Source organism: Meles meles, chromosome 4, assembly GCF_922984935.1.
Source record: "Meles meles chromosome 4, mMelMel3.1 paternal haplotype, whole genome shotgun sequence".
Classification (NCBI taxonomy): Eukaryota; Metazoa; Chordata; class Mammalia; order Carnivora; family Mustelidae; genus Meles; species Meles meles.
In genome coordinates, this window is record NC_060069.1 from 19,047,064 (window position 1) to 19,069,864 (window position 22,801).

The following is a 22,801-nucleotide window of genomic DNA, read 5'->3' on the forward strand; positions in this document are numbered from 1 at the left end:
TGAAAGGTTCCCCATTTTGACATAAATTATCTGGAGTTCCAAATGTTACATCTGTTCCTGATTAACATTTTAGCCAAGTGCTGGTGGAGGCAAATGAACTCATTGTTTCTAGGATTGTGTCACTGTAATGAAGGAGGCAGAGAGAGGACCAGAAGCAGACTTCTTCATGGCAAAAACAGTTTGCTTACTCTAAGCTCTGTAGTCAGTCAGGGAAGTTTCTCATTCCTTTTAGGTAAAACAAACAAACAAAAAAACCCCAAAAGAAACCTAGGGAAGGAAAAGCTTTAGGTTTGGATCTTTGTGTGCTCAGAATAATTAAGCCAGTGAGAACCTTCTTATTTTTTGAATCAGTGGAAATGATCTGTGCTTCGAGCTTTGTGGAAGCAGGAAGAATTAGGAGATAAGGAAATAAGTTATTTTCTCCTTTTAGGGTAAGTTAGCAACCTGTTTCGAAAGTTAGTGACTTTACTGTTAAGATTTGGAAAAATAGAAAACATGTATTGTCATGTATCTAATTATGTGAATTCTCCCTTTTTCTAGGAGGTGTGATCGCCTATATCAGTTCTTCCAGCTCAGCCTCTAGCCCTGCCTCTTGTCACAGTGAAGGTTCTGAGAACAGTTTCCAGTCCTCTTCCTCCTCTGTTCCATCTTCTCCAAATAGCTCAAATTCTGATAACAATGGTAATCCCAAAAATGGTGATCTCTCCAATATTGAAGGCATCCTGAAGAATGATCGAATAGATTGTTCTATGAAAACAAGCAAATCGAGTGCACCTGGGATGACAAAGAGTCATAGTGGAGTGACGAGTAAGTTACTTTAATTTTCAAAGGTTGGTGCCATTAATTGCAGGTGGGGTTTATTTTATCAGTTTTTCATTTGGGTGTCATTTCACCACATTTTGGGTAATCATCGTTTAGTAGTTAGGTAAGAAATTAGCGATGATTTTAAAAGTTACAGCCTGGGGGTTGTCAAATTGGTTCTTGCCACAGAGCAAGAAATGTGACCTGCACTATGCCTGACCATGTTTCCTCTAGGGTGTCCCCTGCTAACGCATTTTCACAGTTGCCTTTCTTCTGAATTCTGGGTACTGAATCTGGTTTCTGGAACAGAGTACTTGTTATGGGAAGGGGTTTGCTTTCATGAGGTTGGAGCTAGGAACATTGGGGATTAGAAAATAAAGCAGCATTGGGTTAACTAAATGAGTGGTAGAATTTGGACCCCTAGGTGAATGTGGAGGTAAGATGGGCTGATACAGGGGGGAATGGTGCCTGTTAGGTAAATTGAACTGTGTATCATATAGCAGCCTGTGGAGACATGTGTTCACATTTCTGTTAATTCAATCTTCAGTCTGAGGAGAACTGTTTTGGTTTTTTTTTTAAAGATTTTATTTATTTATTTGACAGCGAGAGAGAGAGATCACAAGTAGGCAGAGAGGCAGGCAGAGAGAGAGAGAGAGAGGGAAGCAGGCTCCCTGCCGAGCAGAGAGCCCGATGTGGGACTCGATCCCAGGACCCTGAGATCATGACCTGAGCCGAAGGCAGCGGCTTAACCCACTGAGCCACCCAGGCGCCCCGAGGAGAACTGTTTTTAATTCTGGTTGCATATATATGGTGTAAAGTAACTTTAGATTCATAGAATTTCAGTGTATGTTTAAAATCATCAGGCTCTCAGAGATATTTTTGGCAATCCCATAAACTGTGTTTAAAACAAAGTTTTCTTTGGATTTGTTAATTTGGTGTAAAGATTTTTCTTTTGCATTGTTAAAGTAGATTGATATCTTTCGAAAGTACTTAACAAGTTGAATATAATAAATTGGAATCAGTTGGAAAGAAACAGTTGAAGTTTTTCTTCCAGTTTTATACTTTTGTGTCTGTTTGTGTCTTAGAATTTAGTGGCATGGTTCTACTGTGTAAAGTCTGTGGGGATGTGGCATCAGGATTCCACTATGGAGTTCATGCTTGTGAAGGCTGTAAGGTAAGCTACTGCTTCTGGGATTAAAGAAATTGGAGTTAGCCTTGGCCAGTTTCCATTATTGATAACCTGGGAGGATGAGAGAAGTTAGCAGCTACTCTTAAAGTTTTAAATATTTTAGGTAGTGTATAAATGTAACTTGTTTTGAAAATGTATTTTTAATTCAGTGAAAAATTTTTTTTCTTTAAGATTTTGATCAAAATAAATTTGCTGTCTTGCTCAAACTTAATTATGGTATGAAACCAAGTGCACAGATGCTTATTCATTAATGCATCAGGCACTATTCCAGGTAGTGGGGAAATCGCAGGGAGCAAAACAGACAAGGCACTGCTGCCTTGTTGGCTTAGTTTATGCCAAACTTTGAATAGGTCTCCTCAGATATGTTGACATTCTGATATGTCAGGTATTAGGAGTTGGGAATAATTCCCACATACTTGTAAAAATGTAGATCTTCAGAAGTAATGCCAAATGAGTAAAATAATCTTGAATATAAATTGAACACTTGAGAAACCTCATTTTATTTTTAAGGTTCGTTGACTGTTTCTTGGGTGGGGGTCGGCTAATTCCAAGTGAGATAGTCTATACCTCTTCCTTACATCCAGGGAATCTCTCTCTCTTTTTAAAAAATCTGACACACACATTTCTCCTGAGCATCAGAAATTAATATCGTCAAGACATTTGCTCTTGCTGTTTTCTGACTGAAAGCCAGTTGTAGGAATCCAGTTTGGCAAGATAAGATGGGTGAGCAAGATGAAGAATATACATGATGGAAGAAGAAATATTTTCTAGGGTAGCCCTGAATAAATTGTGAGTTTTGTAGCTCTTAATGGCTGGGTCACTTCACAAGACTAGTCAGTATTTAATATAGAACTAGTACTTTTCCACTGTTTAAAAAATTCTCTATATACTGTTTACTCTTTGTTTTCTTTCTTTTTTTTTTTTTAATAAAAATGTGAAGTAATTGTAGAAATTGTAGAGCAGGCATCATTTTCACTGTATTCCTGAAGAAACAAAAGCACAAGCAAAGGATCCTAATTGTGTGTCCTTGATAAATACACCTGATTGTTCTATAGCTTCTTAGAGATGTGTTGGGTTCAGATATTTTAGTGTCCACATATAACATTGCAATAATAAAATTTTAAAATGTTGTATTTCAAAATTATATAGATGCATGAAATGTGTGGTTAGTTATGATATTAAAGGAAACTGCAACTTAAAATTTTGGTAGCTGTGTTCTTGATTTCTCTGTTCTTCCTGAGACCGTGGAGCTGGAGCTCTTTGAAGACCCATCACAGAACATACTTTTTTTGACAGAGAGAGAGAGAGACACCACAAATAGGCAGAGAGGCAGGCAGAGAGAGATGGGGAAGCTCAGGCTCCCTGCTGAGCAGAGAGCCCCATGTGGGGCTCGATCCCAGGACCCTGAGGTCGTGACCTGAGCCGAAGGCAGAGGCTTAACCCACTGAGCCACCCAGGTGTCCCCAGAACATATCCTTAAATCGTTAGTATAGTAAGGGCAGTTATTTGTAGCCATCTAGCTGGGAACTGTCTTTCCTTGGATCATTAGCAGCTCTGTGGGTGTGTGGTGTCACATGTACCTGTTGCTCACAAGTAGCCAGGAACATCTGGCACATGCAAGTAGACCTTGCTGGTATTAGCAGGTAATGATCCAGGAAAGACCAAACTCTTCTGATGGAGTCCTGGGTTCTAGTGAGGGGATTACAGCTATGGAACACATTTCTCTGTCAACTCTTTAAAAATCATTCATTCATATTTCAAGAGTTTTAGGATTTGTGTATGATTAAAGTTTGGACTGGAAAGTGTGGCTTCAGGCAGAGGCCAGCAACAGGGTAAAGTGTGGTGAAGGGGTGCTTGGCAAACTCCAAGATTCTCCAAAGGGAAGAAGGGGAAGGAGAGTTTTGGTTGGCTAGTAGGCATAGGTGCTTACTAATAACAGTTAGAATCCAGTTAAATTCTGTGTGTCAGTGTTATGTATCCTTGTGTTCTAAGCCAGAATTATTTCCTAAGTAGCTGGTAAAATACTCGATAGTTGTGGGGGGAGTGCTTACAAGGATTTCATCTGGATGTTTTTAAATGGCTGAGTACATCTTCCTTTGTTCTTAGGGTTTCTTTCGGAGAAGCATTCAGCAAAACATTCAGTACAAGAAGTGCCTGAAGAATGAAAACTGTTCTATAATGAGAATGAATAGAAACAGATGTCAGCAGTGTCGCTTCAAAAAGTGTCTGTCTGTTGGAATGTCGAGAGATGGTATGTTCCCACTTTAACGAGTACTCTTCTTAAAACATACGAACTAGGCTTTTATTCCACAGCATAAACCAGACCTATAGGCCAGTTACCAGTGGCCTTCTTGTGCTTAGAGTGAAGTGTATTTTAGAAAACACATTTTGATGCCTTGTAAGATGCTAAATTCTTTAAAGTTAAATTTTAGTGTTATCACCCTGGAAAAACAGCTTTTGGCTCTCTTTGGGACTTCTTGTAAACCCCCCCTCTTTTTTTAGTATACAGTTTGAATACTGTATTTCCTAAAAAAAGAATTCATTTTCTTTCTTTCTCTCTCTCTCTCTTTTTTTTTTTTGAGAGAGAGAAAAAGAGAATCTCAAGCAGGCTTCGTGCCCAGCGTGGAGTCCAACACAGAGCTTGATCCCGACCCCCAGATTACGACCTGAGCTGAAATCAAGAGTTGGAGGCTTAGGGGCGCCTGGGTGGCTCGGTGGATTGGGCCATTGCCTTCGGCTTAGGTCGTGGTCTCGGGGTCCTGGGATCGAGCCCCACATCTGCCTCAGCATCCCTGCTGAGCAGAGAGCCTGCTTCCCCCTCTCTCTCTGCCTGACTCTCTGCCTACTTGTGATCTCTCTCTCTGTCAAATAGGTGGATAAAATCTTTAAAAAAAACAAGAGTTGGAGGCTTAACTGAACCACCCAGGCGCCCCTCTTTTTTTTTTTTTTTTTTTTGAATATAGGAATCCTTGGGTCTTTCTCCTTGATTTCTTAGCATTTCTGAGGACTCCATTTCTCCTATGTGAATTACCTCTGTGACTTTGTTAGTACTGAGATAGTAATGTGCTTTTAGGGCATAGGTTCTGAATACATTGAAAGGAGATACAAAATTGAAAGGAACAGTAGGGTCTGGGGTGGAGGTGATTGCTAAATTCTGGCATGATCCATTCCCATAAAAAATAAAAGTTAATTTGTGGGACTATTAGTATTTTCTGTGGATGACATTACTGGAACGTTTGACTCTTCTGTTATGCTTACGAAAATCACTTCTGGATAGTCTCATTCAGTTCTAAGTAACATTACAGAAGAGTATGAGGTTTTCAGAGGGATTAGTTTAGTAGGATTAATTAAGAATTGCTAAGAAAGAACCTGATATTTATCTAGGGAAGCATCACTTAAGCAGTCCCTTAAGTTACTCTAAACATATTACACCAATACCATTTGTAATAGAGCTTCTTGAGTAATGTTTTGGATTTCATTTGCCTGAACATTTTTTTTTATATTACTGGAAATACTGATCCAGAGTTGGTGGATATTGTAATTTCCCCAAAAGAACAGAAATGGCAATCATTTGTGAAGGACGGAGTAGAGGTAGAGTGAAATATGATAAAATTGTCCATGATAGCAATAATGTCACAGGCTACAATTAGATTAGTAAGGAGTTCTTGCTGGGTGGGTATATTGGATATTTATTATCTCTGTATGAATATTAGATTAGAAAGCTTTTCTTTTCTGTCCCTCAGGGATAGGAATGTTGGAGACAGATAGGAATGTTGGAGACATTCTAAAATAATGGAAGATGAATGATTTAATTTTTGTTTCATTGATTTTAATTAAAATCCAGCAAATTTTCCAAAAACTGCATTTCTATTGGCTGTGTTTTTTTTTTAAATTAAAAAAATTTTTAAAAAAGGGGCGCCTGGGTGGTTCAGTGGTTTGGGCCGCTGCCTTCGGCTCGGGTCGTGATCTCGGGGTCCTGGGATCGAGTCCCACATCGGGCTCTCTGCTCGGCGGGGAGCCTGCTTCCCTCTCACTCTCTCTGCCTGCCTCTCTGCCTACTTGTGATCTCTCTCTGTCAAATAAATAAATAAAATCTTAAAAAAAAAAAAAAAAAAAAATAAAAAAGCTGGAAAAGGAAAGCGCAAATCCTTTTTTTAAAAAAGATTATTTATTTATTTATTTGGGGGGGAGAGAGAGCTAGAGAGGGAACACAAGTAGGGGGAGTGGGAGAAGGAGAAGCAGGCCTCCAGCTGAGCAAGGGAGCCTGATGTGGGGCTCGATCCCAGGACTCTGGGATCGCGACCTGAGCTGAAGGCAGATGCTTAATGACTGAGCCACTCAGGCACCCCAAGAGCAGATCATTTAATAGTTGGGTCTTGAGAATAGGGTTACAAAAATGAATTGACAAAGGTTAGATGTTCAGGGACTACTTGTACCTACTAGGTTCCCTTAATTAATGGCTGGGGGTGGCTGAATCCCATTTGCCTTCTTAAGAACACAGCCTTCAGCCTTGTTAATAGGTGCTGCGTAGTAATGCTGATCTGCTTCAAACTGCGTTTTTTATTAGTTAATTTCAAATTTTTAAAGTTTTGCTCCTAAAAACCCAAGACATAAATCTTCTCTTAGTTCTTTTTTGGAAGAAAAATGAAAATTTTTTCTCCTTTCCACTTCCTCTGGTAACATTAAAAATATAACCAGCAAATTTAGAAAAATTTGGGCAGAAACTTGCAGATATTTTTTATTTGTATCACTAGAGTCCATAGCTAACAGAGATAATTTGATGCTATTCATTTGTATGAACAGGTCTTATTTAGAATATAGATGTTAAATATTTTTTTCTTTAATAGCTGTTCGGTTTGGTCGTATTCCTAAGCGTGAAAAACAGAGGATGCTAATTGAAATGCAGAGCGCAATGAAGACTATGATGAACAGCCAGTTCAGTGGTCATTTGCAGAATGACACTTTGGAACATCATGAACAGACAACCTTACCAGCCCAGGAACAGCTGCGACCTAAGCCCCAGCTGGAACAAGAAAACATCAAAAGCTCTTCTCCCTCTACTGATTTTGCAAAGGATGAAGTGATTGGCATGGTGACCAGGGCGCACAAGGATACCTTTATGTATAATCAGGAGCAGCGAGAAAACTCAGCAGAGACCATGCAGCCTCAGAGAGAACGGATTCCCAAGGGCATGGAGCAATATAATTTAAATCATGACCATTGTGGCAGTGGGCTTAGCAACCATTTTCCATGTAGTGAGAGCCAGCAGCACCTCAATGGACAGTACAAAGGGAGGAACATAATGCATTATCCAAATGGGCATGCCATTTGTATTGCAAATGGACATTGTATGAACTTCTCCAATGCTTATACTCAACGAGTATGTGATAGAGTTTCGATAGATGGATTTTCTCAGAATGAGAACAAGAATAGTTACCTGTGCAACACTGGAGGGAGAATGCATCTGGTATAGTGAAATCAATGTTTTTACTCAACTTGCATCAAGGAAAGCTTTTGAAGGTTTTATTTTATTTATGGGGAGTATACAAACTTCAGGGGCAGGGGTGGTATCAGAAAACTTGAGACTTACAGAATCAGTATTGTGTGATATTTTAGGTCAAATACTTATAACATCATTTGTTGATTGACCTAATTTCACACACAACTAGGTACAAGCATGCGATTTGATTGATACTATAATTGGGATTAAGATTTTAAATAAAATATGGATCATGTAGAATTGATCCTTTAATTCTTAGAAATCCCTTTCAAAATTTAAGCATTCTGATTAATCACTATCTTACTAGCTTTGGGATTTTCTCAAAGGGCTGATCATTTAGCTTGCCATGGTTAGTAATCCTTTAATTTCTATGGAGTAGGTTCTTTAACCATTATAATACAAAAAGGTCTTTGAATATAGAACATGGTTAGGTGTTTTACTGTTTGAGAATTTTAGAAATAATTTAATACGCTAGTTTCTAAGGATTTTCTCAGACTTCATCTTATGAGATGAGTTAATGTTATTCACATTATTTAAGTTTTTTTTTTTTAATCAAATACAACAGTCTACAAAAAAAAGTATACAAAGTACAGTGTTTATATTCAGCCAAATTTTCATCAAAAACAGCAGTACCACACCATTTCCAGTATAAACCATGAGGTCCTTTGATAGTGCTTGGTATTTTCTACAGCCAGGTAATTAAAGTCTTCTTTTTTTCATTTTCAAAATAGCTGAGACTACTCCAATTCTTTTGTTAGATTTTTCTTTTCACTTGCAAGTATTTGATTCCATGGGTCTGAAAGGTGGTCTTATATCATATTAGACTTAATGGCTACCTTAAGGAGGGAAAAATTTACAAGCATTTAGGTTCTAATTTTGTGATATTTTCCATGGTTATAGAATCATCCCATTCTTGGATCTCCTGTGGATTTTGTGAAAATTTAAAGGCTGATTTTACTAACAGAGTATACAGTGAACGTTCATAATCTTTCTAGTGTTCTTATACCTTGTTTGGCTTCCTAGTTTTTCCTCACCAATCCTTATACAGAAGGTGCCCCTTGTATCTCCCATCATTATTCTTATTGATTGAGCAAGTGGAAGCCAGTGGTCACACCACTGTTTATGAAATAAATGGTTAATGACCTTTTTAGAAAAGTGAGGTATCTCACTATCTTTCCTTCTTTGAAATTATAATACTGTAATTGAGCCATTTGGAAAAAAGTGAGTTTTGAAATATTAACTAAATATTGGGTTCTAGGCCTGTGACTTCTAGCTGTATTTAGAGAAATTAACTAAACTTCTTAGAATCTCATTTCTTTATCTAAGAAATAGTAATTCTAATATCTGCCATGACTAATGAATAGGACTGATAATAAAGTATGTCTGAATTTGTTTGAAAATCATAAAACCAGCATAAGGTGGCAGCAGTACTAAAAAATAAACTCTTAAACCCAGGTTTTTGAAATAGCTTAGGCTTCCTCTTTTGTGATGCACTAATTGCTGTTCAGAGTAGGTTGCCATGAGGCTTTCTAACATGAGGCAAGTAGAAGAAGAGAAAGTGTTATTATTAGTAGATTTTACCTGTGTCTGAGAGTTATTTTCACACTGGGATTTCCAATGATTTGAGATGCCACTTTCGAAGTTTCTTTATCATCTCTCATAATTTAATAGTTTTTCTGTTTTGTGCATGCTAGGTTTGTCCAATGAGTAAGTCTCCATATGTGGATCCTCATAAATCTGGGCATGAAATCTGGGAAGAATTTTCAATGAGCTTCACCCCAGCAGTGAAAGAAGTGGTGGAATTTGCAAAGCGTATTCCTGGATTCAGAGATCTCTCTCAGCATGACCAGGTCAACCTTTTGAAGGCTGGGACTTTCGAGGTAGGTTTTATTTATCTGGAGTATCAATGCACGGTATGTGTAGTATTTTATTTTCATGTACATTTTCATTCTTTTCTAAATAAGTATTTATAGTCCAGAGGCTAAAATTACCAGCAAAAGAATAACAATATCAGAATCTTGGGAAGAGATTTGACAAATCCAGAATTTCTTAGGGCTTGAAATACAACTGCTCTGTATCCTCAGCTACAGATTTCCTCCAGGTTGTAGTATTACTTCCAGACAGGGTCTGTAGAGTGTTAGACACCCACTGAAATCCTAGCCTCGTGTTCTAGTACAGAGTACAAAGGGTAAATAGAATGTGGCTTTTCTCTTTTAGGAGATTGTAGAATGTTTCAGGGTTATATGAGATGTGTCTTCTGTGTTACCGTGGACTCTCTTGGCCTCATCTCATCCAGAATCCTTGCTACATTTTCTTCTCTGGCTTCCCTTGCTGTGATGTATTCTGCCTGGACTTAAGGGACAGCTGCTGTTGCCAACTTGAGTAGGACACAGGGGCGTCTCTCTGTGCTGTGTTAGGTGCCTCCCACCTATGGCTTCTAGGTGCTGCTGAAGTGTGAGGAGCCTCAGGACTTGGTCAGAACTCACTGAAATATTATTCTGAAATGCAGGGTGGTGGGTGGAACGTTGGTGTCTGGGGGGCCACCTCTTTGATCCATGGGGGATGGGATCTGGGGAATATATTTTCATTTTCCCCTGCTGGTCCCACAGACAGAGCTCTCAGTTGTTAATGATACTGAGCGGCGGCCTGCTCAGTAATGGATCCTCTGGTATTTGCTGATAATTGCTGTCATCCCTGTCATCTCATTTCCTTTTTCTTCAAACCTGTTTTCACATATGGTAGTGCACATTCCGTGTAAACTTTGGCCTTATGCTCTGTTTTTAGGAGCACCTGGCCCAGAATGGAAAAGGAGCCATGTTCATAAATAAAGTAGCTGTGGTATAATTTAGAAGTAAAACTGTTAGGTTAGGATTTTCAATGTAAAGGAAAACATTAGGGTTAAGATTTAAACTCTGAATCTTAGAGGGGTGTCAGTGATCAAGTTCAGTTCATTCATTTTTTGAGGCCCCATAACACAAATTCCAGACTCCAGGACTTATGTTCTTTCCACCTTGTGATATGACTTGGGATTGCTGTGTTCCAGTTAGTGCCATAGAATACCCTCTTTTGGATTGTCTTGAGTAAAACAAGCCTTTGGAAAAATTGCAAAGGGGAGCTATTTGTTCAATATTCCTCTGGTTATGAAAGAAATACGTGACGTAGGTGTTACCATTTACTATAGGGGAGGGAATGCCATAGATAAGCGTTTGCTGATTTGGTTTGGATTTGAATTACAACTTGGTGTCTGGAACACTTCTGCTATAATATTTTTCTTTGGGTATTGTCTCTTTGGGTTATGGTTTCTTAAAATAGTCTAATGAGAGTTTATCCGTGTGTTTGTCTTGGCTATATTTGGTGTTCTGATGTCTCTAAGTGTTGTTGCATTGAAATACTGCTCTTTTTACTTAAGATTTAGAGACCGTGTGATACACTTGGTAGCTTAAAGAGTTTCTTTCATGCCTTTGGCCAAGGCCCAGTTTCATATTTCTTGGCATTATTGCCTGCTTTAATTTTATATTTGCATTTCAGAATCTTTATTAATAGAGTTTCAGAATATCATGGGACTCAGGTATTTTTGCCACTAGTGGCTGGAATTTTTTTGATGTTCACTCCACAGATATTTATTGCTTTGGTAGAGAATTTGCCTTAAGGAAATGGTTCTGGGTAAAAATAAACTCAGTTTTTCTTTTACAACTTTCTTTTATATGTAGGATGTTTCTTAACTGGCTTGAATACGAATTTTTTCTTACTATTAGTACTGAACTCCTTCAAATACATTTTTCTTTTTCCAGGTTTTAATGGTACGGTTTGCGTCATTGTTTGATGCAAAGGAGCGTACGGTCACCTTTTTAAGTGGGAAGAAATACAGTGTTGATGATTTACACTCAATGGGAGCAGGGGATCTGCTAAACTCTATGTTTGAATTTAGTGAGAAGCTAAATGCCCTCCAACTTAGTGATGAAGAGATGAGTTTGTTTACGGCTGTTGTCCTGGTATCTGCAGGTAAGCAGGCTGGTGCAAAATTGTGCTACATCCAGAATATAATTAACCAAGTGGAGAGAAGGTGGAACTATGTTCCAGCAAGCTATCTATAAGGCAAGAGAGCCTGAGGCAGATGCTAAACTGTATGAATCTGTTGTTTTTGCGAAGTTAGACAGCAGAAATTCAAAAGTGCTGTATGATAATAAAATGATCTTTAGATATAGGCCTCAATAAGTCTTAGTCTTTAACTTTTGCCTGTAATTTTTACAACTCTAAATTGTTGCTTTTGTGGATTTAACTTTGGGAACATAGGTGGTTCTGATACGAATTTAAGTTTTAATTAAAATGTGTATTACTTGAAAATGTTAAAATTATCAAGGTACATTAGTGTGGTCTGTTCCAAAACTTGGTGAATTACGAGTAGTCTTTTACCTAGCTTTGCCACTGAATTTTCTGTGTGATTTGCATAAATAATTCTGTTCTTTTGGGTCTCAGTGTCCTTATGGAAGGAAAGGATTATACCATGTGAGCCAACCTGGGGTCTGGCACAGAATAGGTACTTAGTTTCTGTTTGAATGAGTGACCGAGATTTTTGAGTCCTAACATTTAATGTTTATTTATATGAGTCACTGATGATGTTTTCCAGTTTCCCTGCCTCCTTGCATTTATATTATATTATTTCTGACCAAAGTATTTCAATTTAGATAATAGCTATTAAGATAATAGCAAATGGGAAATTGACACACAGTGACTTTCCTGGGGATATATAAGTAAGTACCAGCCATTTTTAGGTATCACTGACTTTATTTTAAAACATTGAGAATTGTACAGTATTTTGATATGACTCACTTCAAGTTTCATATTTGCTTCCTACTATGTAAAAGCCATTGTACCAGGTGCTGTGGGGGTTATAAAGTATAAGTTATAGCCCCTGCATGTGTGGTAAACTGTTAATCAGTAACTCCTAATGAGATTAGGTTCTTTGTATATCTTAAAGGGTCTGTACATTAGTGGTGTAAATAAGAATTATGTAAATAGCTCCATATGTAAATAAGAGTGTAAATAGTTATGTCATTTGGAAGCATAATTTAGCTACCTATTCTGATCAGCTCTACCTAGGTGGCTAAAAATGGACTTACGATATGGAATAGTATGACAGTAATAGTATGACAGGTTAATAAGAGATTGACTTGTTTTCTTACGAGTAACCTTGTAGTTAATGCTTCTTGCGCTTCACCTACCATTTTGCAGTCTCTTGATAAGTAATTATTAATGGTTTGAGTTGACATCAGATTAATAAATGTATTGTGAATCTAAAGGTAGTCCATACTTTGTGATTTCTTTATATGATCAATATGTGTACAGGGGAGACAGAACAAGCATTAAGACACAAGCTTACTCTCCAAGCATCTATGTTTTATTTGGAGAGAGAGAACTAACACAGAAAGCTTTATGGTATTAAGCTGGGTGGTTCTGACTGAGGAAGTAGGGGTTCTAGGAAGGAAGATGAAGTTACCTGAGAAAGCTTTGTGGGGAAGATGGAAGTACAGTTGGAATATGAAGGATGGGTTAGTAGATTTTCCTATCAAAACCGTGATGAAGCAGCTTTGGAGAACATGAGGTAAGGCAGGGGCAGGTGGCCAAAGCCCGAAGTGTACATCAAGGGGGAAAGGGATGGAAGGCTTGGGAGTTAAAGGGACACTGGATTATGGAATGACCACGAGGAGAACTAAGCAGAGAAGTTTTAACTGAAATAATGGGGCAGTGGAAAGTCAGTGTAGGAGAATGATGAAGCATGGACAGAGTCATGGTCTGGCATTAGTTCTGCATGTTTATCTTGGGTAGATTAGACAAGTGAGTCATTGGAGCTGGAGGGTCAGGCTGAGAGGCTGTTGAAATAACTTCAGGTAGGAGGGAGTGGAGTGAACTCTCCTGAGATAGGTGTAGTAGAGGAGGTGGAGCTGGAGGGACTGTCTCAGAGATAGTGGAAAGGAAGAAGCAGTGGCAGGGGATAAAAGGGAGCTCTCTACCAGGAAATATGCCATTTACTTACATTTTCTACCAAGTGAACATAATTTTTATTTTGTTTTAATCTCCTTTTGAAAAAGCCTTGTTTTGTTTACTGGTCATAACAATAATATGGGTTCTTTGCAAAAGTAGGAAATACTAAGATGAACATAAAGATGATGATATTGCTACCAAAAAAGATCACTGTCAACATTAGGGGTTTCTCTGTCTGTTCACCTGTCCATCCATGTACCATTTGCCTGCTTATTATGGTACATAAGAAAATATGTGACATACCGAGTGGAAAAGACTGATAACAGAAGAATGTAATGCATTCTTATTTTTGTTCTATCTAAATGAAGGTACACAAGCAACACATACACAGGCACAATTTCATGTATTTTAAAATAATTTGCTTTCATTTAGACATATGATAGCGTTGATGTCTAACTTAAATCTTTACCGCAAAAAAAAGACTGTTGTTATTTTTAAAGCAGTATCTATAGAAGAAAATAAAATTCAGAAACTACAGAAGATAAGTCTCTCCTTCCTTCTCCCAGCCTACTCTTCAGAGAACTAGAATTCTATCTATCTTTCTTCTTAATTGTTCTGGGAGTTGCCGACTCAATTCTAAATATTGTGCTTATAGCTTTTTTTAAATTGAGTAGATACAACTGACAAAAGTGTCTTCTCCTTATAAATTTTATTTTTACAGTTACTTTGTTTTATATAAAATTATAATATGCTCACATTCTTTGACCATTCACTTTTACATAATCTCTCAGATAGTTGAGAGAGAATCTTCTCCTTAGGGAGACAGTATCGTTGTCCTTCCATATCCTGGCTTTTGCTATACCTTTTTTTTTTTTACATTATCAAGAATGAAAATATTTATATTCTGTTCTACAGGTGTGATTAGTTTCCATGCTTTATCAGATGACACAATATTGAAAAGTAAAAAAAATCTACATTTATAGTATTAGGATTATGTAAATAGTACCCACAGTGTTCACACAGCGGGGTTGAACTGGTACATGAGGCAATACAAATTTTAAGATTTTATTTATTTGAGAGAGAGACAGCATGAGCATGGGGAGTGGCAGAGGGAGAGTGAGAGGGACAAGCAGACTTCCTGCTGAGAGCCTTACAAAGCAACAGTACCCACCATCCTAGGACTCTTGAGTTTCTGGCCTAAGCTGAAGTCAAACACCTAACTGACTGAGCCATCAGGGTGTCCCAAGGCAATATAAATCTTGCCCTAAACCTGTGCCTCCCAAGGGGGGAATGTTCCAAGTATCAAATAACAAATGGATTATTTATATTCTCTATTAATTGCTTAGAATTGAGTAGCCATTACATATGCTTTATATTTAAAATAGCTTTTTGTTTTTCTTGGAATCTACAGTTGCCATCTGGGTTTTGTTTTGGTTGTTGTCAGATAAAGTGCTAGTTTCTAGATCTCATTATATAATTTTATCTGCTGTAGCAGACCTCTGATGTGAGCTAGGATATGTTATTTTCAAATATAGGCAAGAAATTTGAGGAACAGAAGAGTTAAATTGTCCAAGGTCGCGCATTTTAAAAAATTTGCTGAGCGTGCATTTGGACTACTGTTGGCCTAGCTTCAAAGCCTTTCTGTTATATTGCTTGTTAACAGAGTAATTCTAGCTGCTAAGAGAGAGAGAAATCTAAAACATGATATTTGCCTGTGGTGACTCTTGATGCCATGGAGAAAAAGGAAATTATACCTGGAAGGTAAATTCTTCTTGAGATTGTGTGAAATGGCAGCAGTCACTTGCAGTTGAAGATGAGGGATGGGCATATAGGTGTGAGAACAATCTGAGTGTGGATTTTAGTTGTCCTCATAGAGGTTTTTGTGGAAGGAATTTGACTTTCATCTTGTAGAAAGTGAATATACACAGATGATTTTGGTGAGATTTGGTGTTAAGCAGTGAAGAACCTCTCTGAGTTTAAGGAAGTAGAGGACAGGTATATCGTGAATTAAACTCTGCTGTAAACTATGAGGTAGGTAGTGTAGCATTTAGTACATCATTTAGAAAATCAATTTTTATTTCAATCTGTGCATTGTATTGTTTTAATTTCTAGAGGATTATTGTTTATGATCCAGCTAGATTTGTAGGTAGGTTATTTGGCCTTGAAATCATGAAATCATGGTTTTAGAAATGCAATTTTAGAAAGATTTAATGCAGTTCACATTTTTAGGTGTAGAAATCCATTTTCCCGAAGTTTTGAGTTGTAAGGAGGAAGCATAGATCTTTCCAACAGAGTATTCCCTGAAAGACTCATAATATTAGTTCTAACTCAAGTATCCTTCTCTGCCTATCTAGATTATTTTGTTTGTAGGGCTCATAGTCATTCTTTTCACAGTTGTTGGTATTGTAAATTACTGATGATGTGATGCAAACTAGGTATTTTTTTCTGCTCTAAGAGGTCTCTCAGGGAAGGAATTTTGGTTTGTTATGTTGACTGCTAATTCCGTAGCACCTATCACAGTAGGCATATACATTCAGTAAGTACTTGGTGAGGGAATTAATAAGTTGCAAGGATATTGAAGAAAAAAATTACTTGAATATCAAAGGCAGGAGAGACACTTGGAAGCATCATTTAAGGCTTTACATAGTTTTATATGGCCATTATGATTGTATGATCAAAGTTGTATGTTACGAGGTCTTTTCTCGGGCGCCTGGGTGGCTCAGTAGGTTAAAGCCTCTGCCTTTGGCTCAGGTCATGATCCCAGGGTCCTGGGATCCAGCCCCACATCGGGCTCTCTGCTCAGCAGGGAGCCTGCTTCTCCCTCTCTCTCTGCCTGCCTCTCTGCCTACTTGTGATCTCTGTCTGTCAAATAAATAAATAAAATCTTAAAAAAAAAAAGAAAGAGGTCTTTTCTCCATGTAACAGTTTTGTCTGAAAACATATGACTCCCCCAAACCAGTAGTCAGCATGCAAATTGTTTCTTTTTCCATAATAATTAGCACATAGTTCAGTAATAATCCACACTTCATTTTTTTCTGCATTTAGAGTTAATCAGACTTCCCCCTTGACTATGAAATTTTAGTCTTTGCGTTGCAAGTGGCCTTTTCAGCTACCAGCTACAATGCAGAGCTTAAATATCCTTGTGAACAATAACTAAAAAGGGTGTGAATGGCCAGAGATTTTTGCTTCCTTGGCAGTATCTTTCTTATTAATTAAAACTCCCTACACTGGGCGCCATTGAGTATTTCTTAGACTCTACTGCCTCCTATTGTAAAGGGAAGAAATAGTCCTTGATGATGATTAAAAAAAAAAAAAAGTCCATGGGTTAACAGTATAGATTTTGCTAATTTTAAGATACTTTGCTTTATTGTTGGATTATACTAAATCACTAGTTTGTTAACATTTTGTATGATGAGCTTAATAAACATAGTATGCTAAATGGAAGTGAATGCAGGTTAATATAACTAGGTAATAAAGTACACAGTATATTAGTTACCTGTTTACTGCACAACAAATTACCTTAAAACTTAGTGGCTTGAAAAGATGTACATTTATTATCTCACAGTTTCTGAGGATTAGGAATATGGATATGGCCTAGATGGGTGCCTCTGGCTTGAGGTTTCTTGGGAGATTGTAGTCAAACTGTGAGTAGGGCTGTGGTCGACTGAAGGCTCAACTAGGGAAGGATCTGTTTCTAGGATTATTCATATGGTTGTGGCAGGAGTCCTTTCCTTGCAAGATGTTGGGCTGAGTGCCTCAGTTCTTTGCTGGATGCTGGTCAGAGTACCACCATCAGTTCTTAGCGTAAGGGCTACCTCATAGGCAGCTCACAAGATGGCACTTGGCATCTGGCTTTACTCAGAGGAGGTGAGTAAGAGTATGCTGAAGATGGAAGCCTTTTTTTTTTTTTTTTTTTGTAGTATTTTATTCATCAGTGGTGAGTCAGTAAGTCTAGCATACTGAAGGGGAAAGGGATACACAAGGGTTGGGATAGCAGGATGAGGGGGCCATTTTAGAGGTTGCCTGCCATACATGGTAACATACAAATGTGGATATGTTCCATATGAAGAAAAAAAATATTTGTAAACTACACTATTTTATTTTGACAGGAGGAGTTGAAATGAGTAGATGCCATCTAATTTTAAAAATTAGAACCTCTAGTTTTGTGAACAAAATACTAAATACCAGGTTTTGATTTATCAAGTATACTGTGTAATGTATCTCTTTATAATATAATAAATAGGTACAGAAATTTGCCATTGGGATTTAAATGTTGACTACTATCTTTTGCCTTTATTCCAATGTATAAAACCTTGTTGTAGACTCATTAATGAGATTGATGAGCAAGAATTTTATTTATATTTAATGTTTTCTCTTAATTGGTGTTTATATTTAATGTTTATAACGTCCTCTTATTCATATCTGTCTATTCCTTACTCTCTGTTAGATCGATCTGGAATAGAAAACGTCAACTCTGTGGAGGCTTTGCAGGAAACTCTCATCCGTGCACTAAGGACCTTAATAATGAAAAACCATCCAAACGAGGCCTCTATTTTTACAAAACTTCTTCTAAAGTTGCCAGATCTTCGATCTTTAAACAACATGCACTCTGAGGAGCTCTTGGCCTTTAAAGTTCACCCCTAAGGCCTTTGTTTATTTAAACACGAACTGATTCATGCTAACTGTACATTTTGTGCTAAAATGCTTATTTATATGTGTATACCATATGTGGAGATAGAAAAGACCTTTAAGACAATACAAGATTGTAGGCTATCTCTGTAATTATGCAGTAGCTGTTTGGATTGAGGTTTTTTCAGCCATGGTTAGACATTGACCGCATTTCCCCTATAGACCAATCAGCTGTGTCGCACTTAAACTGGAGAAGTTACACTGAATTATAGTCACACTGAATGTTAGACTTTTTCATCTGCCAAAACCAAAAATCATTTTGATCTCCCTGTGGTATAAATATAACGCACAATCACAAGTACATGAAGACTTAAAAATTAATCCTTCGTGGTATTCTGTGCTGTTGTATGATGAAGACTTGATTTCACCACAAGACCATTTGATCTGGTAATTGGAGACGTTGCAAGTTAGGAGATCTTGATGTCTGTATTTTGCTTTGCCGCTTATTAAACTGTACGATCCTGGGCAGGTTAGTTGGTTGTGGAAAATGAAATTGATAGTGTTCTTAATGCCCCACCTCACTGATACTAAAAAATGTCTATAAAGCATATTTACCTCTTGGGAGATAGGCACTATGTAAATAAGATAAATTTTTTGTTATTATAATTATTCATAATAATATTCTTTCCTTATTTCTAAGTATTTCTGAGAAATCATTTCACAGTCCACTCCAACCTATTATTCAGGGTTCCTGCATATGTGTGGGGTATCCTCCTGGCACACATATATTCAAAGTTTATGGGTACATCAAATACATAGTATGTGTACATAATATCTGTGTGAATATAGTTATACATAAACACATTTCTTCACAATATTTTAAACTGTGAAGAACTTTTATCATACAATAAACTTAAAACAAGTGGTGTCAAAGACTCAAATTAGGTGCATTTTACCTATTGATATAACCATTGCTTTAAATGTTTAGACAGTATGTTATTGAACTTAGGCTCTATTTTTATTTACGCAGCACTTAATGTAAAAGTACAACAGGCTGTTGAGTCCAAATTTCAAAAAATATGTATTTTGAGTTCATCTTCGGTTAAATCTTTGGTTCAAGGTACTAGTTTTAAAAGTTCATTGAGATTTCTTACCTTGTACTGAAAAAGGTTACATTGCTGCCCCTTATACACATGCTGCAGTTTAATGATAAATATTTTGATTCTTTTTGGAGAACCAATCAATGTTTTCAGAAAACTGTTTAATGTGTTGGCCCCACATGCATATGTGTGCATGTGTGTGTATGCGTTTGTGTGCAAGTGTGTTTTGAGTCCACTTTTTTTTTTTCCTAGATAACACTACAGGGATTTTGTCAAATTAGATTTACTCTATAATTTGAAAAATGCATTTAGTGTGTGTGACCTACAGGCTTAGAAGTGGTACAGAGACATTTCCTCCACATATCTAATATTGGGCTTTATTAAATAGAGAAAATCAGCCTCTATTTATGGCAGTGGGAGAAAAAACCAAAGTTGAGGATTTTATGTATGTTTTCCTGTTTCCCTGGAAAAATGGCAATTAATTGGAATTTTTTGGGAAAAGATTGCCTTCTGTATAATTTTTGGATTATATAAAACTGTAAGAATGGAAAGAGCCTGCTTTACTATACTCAGCCTGTTACTTTAATGATATATGAGCAGAATGCCTTATTTTGTAATCTTGTTTAACTTGTTGCTACTGGGACTTGAATTTCTGTGGCACTTGTTAAGTAAGTCAAAAAAAGAAGTTAAATCCTCTCATTATTAAAGAGGAAAGGTGATGGTGATGTCTTTAATACATTATAAACCATAATTGTGATTTACCTTACATAGGTAAGACTTTTATGGGATATACAGTATAGTTTTTGTGAATTTACATGATAGCATTAACTTTTATAATTTTTTTTTTCCTAAGATAAATGCATAGTTTTCTTCTATGGGGGATAGAAATGGCTTTTTGAAGTAATCCTGAAAACCTCAAAGATCATGTTTGTTCTTAATTTTTGCCTTTTGCCTAAGCCTCTTTATAATATGTTATCTTTAAAACAGTTACTGTCTTAAGAATGTGTAACCAGAACTATGTTAGTATTGCTTATACAACTTTAGTTAGGTTCAATATATACATGTATACATCTATATATAGGGATGTAGGGTCGCATTTTGTCTTGTAAAATTTTATTTGAACAATTCTTCCTGTAGGTAATGGGAAACAAAATTAATAGTTCATATGCCACTTGTAGCATCTCTATATTTGAAAATAGCCCAATATTAAAACTACTAAAATTAAACCAGCAGCCTATTATAAGCACATTCTTTGATTGAGTCATTGGGTATAAACTTTGTAAATGTGGAGAAGACAACCAGTTTGGGAAACTTCTGGGTCAGTGGGACACTGTTGATTAATTGATAATGTACTGTATGAATTAAGTGATGCTTTAACTCTGATTTTACATTTTAAGTTAAAATATGGGCATTATGTCAGCAAACTTAAGGGCATTATGTCAGCAAGCTAAAACATTTTTTTCCTGTGCTTTTAATGTATCTCTTTACATGATCTGAGAGAGGATTCAAGCTTTAGACAGAAATAGCTGAGGGAAAGGGGAAGCATTTTCTTGAGTTGAAGCTTTTCCTTAGGGCGATGGTTTAATTACAGATTTAAACAAATTAGAAGGCAATTTCAGTGGATTAAGTGTATAGCTTTTGTATCTACATTTCAAGAAATTACCATTGTAACTTGATAAGAAATGATTTATTTTATGTAAACATCATTGCAAAGCAAGGTGTAGAAGCTCAGCTAGGTTTATTACTGTGCACGAGAGTAAGTACCTATCTCAATTATTCTTTTTCTTTTCCAATATAAAGTTTGCTGAATGTACAAGAAGAGTTTATCACTTAGGATATAGAATTTTTTTTAGGGGTTGGGGGGGATGGGATCTGTCAGGAAATTGCCTATAAACAAAGATTGTCTTGATTTGATTCAAAACATAAAACTTGAAGCTATTCTTGAACTAATGTGGAAAAATAAAATGGCTATTGTTTTAAAAAAGTGATAAAAATATATTGTCAAGATATGAATTAAGTTTATTTTCTACAAACTGTTATTGATGAGGACATGGATAATATCTTCATGTTTCTGAAAAGTAATGTGTACACGGGGGGAGGGGATAATAAATATTATTTCTAACCAAGTGTGGTTTTGGTATCTTTTTATCTTGCTGTTTTTGTAAGACTCTAATTTAACTTCCTACTTTCCCCTGAGCATAGCAGTACATCTTAACCTAAATCTCTGATTCAGCGTGGTGGAACGTATATATGCAGGACTCTTTTGATTTTAGTTTGTTTAGAGAGTCCAGCAAAGGTTGTTGCTGTTTTCTGTAATGATAGCTGAATAGTGATTCGCTGTATCTTGTAATCTGTCCTAGAAGGGGATGGTGAGAGAAGAATGGGGTGCTTGATCTAGCCAAGACTGAGCCTTGGCTATGAATGGCATAAGATGCCTCAGCAAGACCACCTCCTCCTTTCCCCTTTTCTAGGGGCTGTAGCCATGCCAGCAAAGTTGAGGCCATTACTTCAATCTGCACTCACTACAGTTGTTTCCTAGATCAGTGATACCCATTACTTTTTTTTTTTTTTTAAAGAATTTATCAGAGAAAGAGGGAGAGCACATAAGCAGGCAGAGGCAGAGAGAGAACCTAGGCTCCCTGCTGAGCAAGGAACCTGATGCCGGACTCGATTCTAGGACCCTGGAATAATGACCTGAGCGGAAGGCAGCCGCTTTACCGGCTGAGCCACCCGGGCACCCCATACCACTACTTTTCTGTGGGTGATAATCTATGTTGGGTGGGAGAAATGGACTCCTTGATCAAATAACTTGGAAATGCTGGGTTAACAAGGTTACTGAGATGTCTTTATGTGAGTCCCATTCTCTAATGAGCAAGTGTGTATTGTGAATTCTTTAAGGAAGTTTTCAGTGTAGTCTTTCTCAAACTTTCTCTGCCAAGTAACGCCCCCTTCTCCTTTTTTCTGTGTTGAGAACTTTTTGGGACTCCTTGGAAGGTGTGCTTTCAGGAGAAAAAAATGTTAACCCACTTTGGTTGTTGGTCAGGATACTGATCATATTCTGTGGATTACTCTCTAAATTTGTATTTTGTCCCTTTTTTGCACAGTATAATAAACATTGAGCTCTGAATAAATGTAGTTGATGAAAAACAAAGATTAAATTCCTTTTTGAATTTTGGAAGTGCTGCATGTGAATGAACACAGTCAATTCATGGATCTGGTTTTAGTTTCTCACATTTGGGCCTCTTAAAATCTGTCACATTTGCTTTTCTTAATTCTTGGTCTGTCTAAAGGTTTAGCACCAAGTATAGCCCGTGTTCTAGTAGCCATGCTAGAGTCGCTCTTCACAATGCCAAAACTGGTGGAAGAATCATAAGGACAGTCTTGGAGGAACTCAACCTCTCCAGAATGCTTTCTATGGGGGCATGGTCCCAAGAACGGAAACATGGTCTTGAAATTAGCATTTCCCCTACATTGTAATAAAAATTACTAAAGAGGGTGAGACCAGTGTTTTAAAGAAGACTCAAATACCTGGAATGAAAATGATGTTTTCAAATGTTTTTTCCCCCTCTGTTTTCCTACTGGTAACCACAGAATTGAGAA

At 37.1% G+C, this 22,801-nt stretch overlaps 1 protein-coding gene across 1 annotated transcript in view; it reads left to right on the forward strand.

Moving 5' to 3' along the window:
- The window catches only part of NR1D2 (nuclear receptor subfamily 1 group D member 2), a 29,300-nt gene extending 7,973 nt beyond the window's left edge, over window positions 1–21,327 (forward strand). Inside the window, exons 2-8 of the mRNA XM_046002428.1 lie at window positions 541–807; window positions 1,887–1,975; window positions 4,097–4,241; window positions 6,838–7,457; window positions 9,185–9,370; window positions 11,282–11,492; window positions 17,920–21,327. Coding sequence (XP_045858384.1) covers window positions 541–807; window positions 1,887–1,975; window positions 4,097–4,241; window positions 6,838–7,457; window positions 9,185–9,370; window positions 11,282–11,492; window positions 17,920–18,116 — 1,715 coding nt within the window. The 3' untranslated portion in view covers window positions 18,117–21,327. The remainder of the gene's footprint in view (window positions 1–540; window positions 808–1,886; window positions 1,976–4,096; window positions 4,242–6,837; window positions 7,458–9,184; window positions 9,371–11,281; window positions 11,493–17,919) is intronic.
- The last annotated feature ends 1,474 nt before the right edge of the window (window positions 21,328–22,801 follow it).